Source organism: Perkinsus marinus (genome assembly GCF_000006405.1).
Source record: "Perkinsus marinus ATCC 50983 genomic scaffold scf_1104296970094, whole genome shotgun sequence".
Lineage (NCBI taxonomy): Eukaryota > Perkinsozoa > Perkinsida > Perkinsidae > Perkinsus > Perkinsus marinus.
Window position 1 is genome coordinate 112,552 of NW_003202570.1, and position 1,205 is coordinate 113,756.

At 51.0% G+C, this 1,205-nt stretch overlaps 1 protein-coding gene across 1 annotated transcript; it reads right to left on the minus strand.

The window, feature by feature from the left end:
* Pmar_PMAR018373 (hypothetical protein) lies at positions 1-291 on the minus strand (the record flags this gene model as incomplete). The annotated part of the gene is made up of 1 exon (XM_002767726.1): positions 1-291. One exon carries the CDS (start codon positions 289-291, stop codon positions 1-3), a length of 291 nt encoding a protein of 96 aa, XP_002767772.1.
* Positions 292-1,205: the final 914 nt, after the last annotated feature.

A 1,205-nucleotide genomic window follows, 5' to 3' on the forward strand; every position in this document is an offset into this window, starting at 1 on the left:
TCACTCATGAACCAGGTGGTCTGCGAGGCTGATACCATAGCTCAAACCACCGAGGTTTGGGAAGCCAGCGGCTCCACCGACGCAGTCGACGGCATCTGTTCCACCGTAACGGGCCCTCGTTACAGGCGCCTCGGTGAGCGACACAATACTGCGATCACTGGACGCTTCGACTGCGGTTTTAGATAGCGACGCTATCATAGCGTAGAACTCACTCCGATGGACGGGCACATCGTTATCGCGAGAGCCGCTAGAATCCGCCATCGCGCCTAGGGCAGGAATCGCGAGGAACATGAAGGAACATGATCCAGCTCCTTGAGATCAGCTAGCCTCAAGCTGACGACCGAGAGCATCGGTCGTTCAGGCAGTTCAGCCGCGCCGGTAATGTTCGTAGGGGCGTTCCTCTAAGAGAATGTAAAACACTATGACACCGATGGCTGCGTCCAGCGCCAATTCTCAGAAAACCTCGGTCGCTGTCGGGGCCACAACCTCAACCTGAGAGAAGCTCCCAGAGCCACTCGGGAATCGCTCTGGCCTCGGTTTTGAAACTGAGATAGACTGAAATCTACGCTGTGCACGTGTTGTGTGGGGTTCTTCTTCTGTTACTTGTGGAGAGTTACGTGGCGCATTTCTTCACTGAAGCCTGCGACTTCACTTTGACGTTCAGGGTGTTTATGACGGCGTGTTGTGATGGTAGATAATCGTCTCCGTTGGCTTCATCTTCGCCTGTTCCTCCAATTCGGGCATATTTCATATCGATGTCACCATTTTGAGTTCCTAGCTAATGCAGCTGTTGTCGAACCATGAATATCGTTGGCGCCGCGTTGATGTGTGCAGACATGAGCTCACTTTATTGCGATCGTTTTCTCATCACGACTGTGTTGCGTCTCCGCAGAGTTCGAGCATGTTCGAAGCCACTGCTCTCGATGGACATAAAATGAGAACTCAAGGCCAATTGCTATTATCATCATAACGCACGCGGTCATGGGCATCAATTTCATGGACGCAATCGGGTCAATAGACACCAATGTACAAACGAGAACAGTGACTTACGCCATCTGTTCTGAGGTGACGGAAGCTTCATAGACTCAGATAGAATCGTCACAACTAAAATATGTTTCAAAAGCTTCACTTGTCATTAGTCACCATAAGATACTGGTTGAGCTGCTCGCAGAATACTGGCAATTTGCTCTGGCTTGAGACCAGCC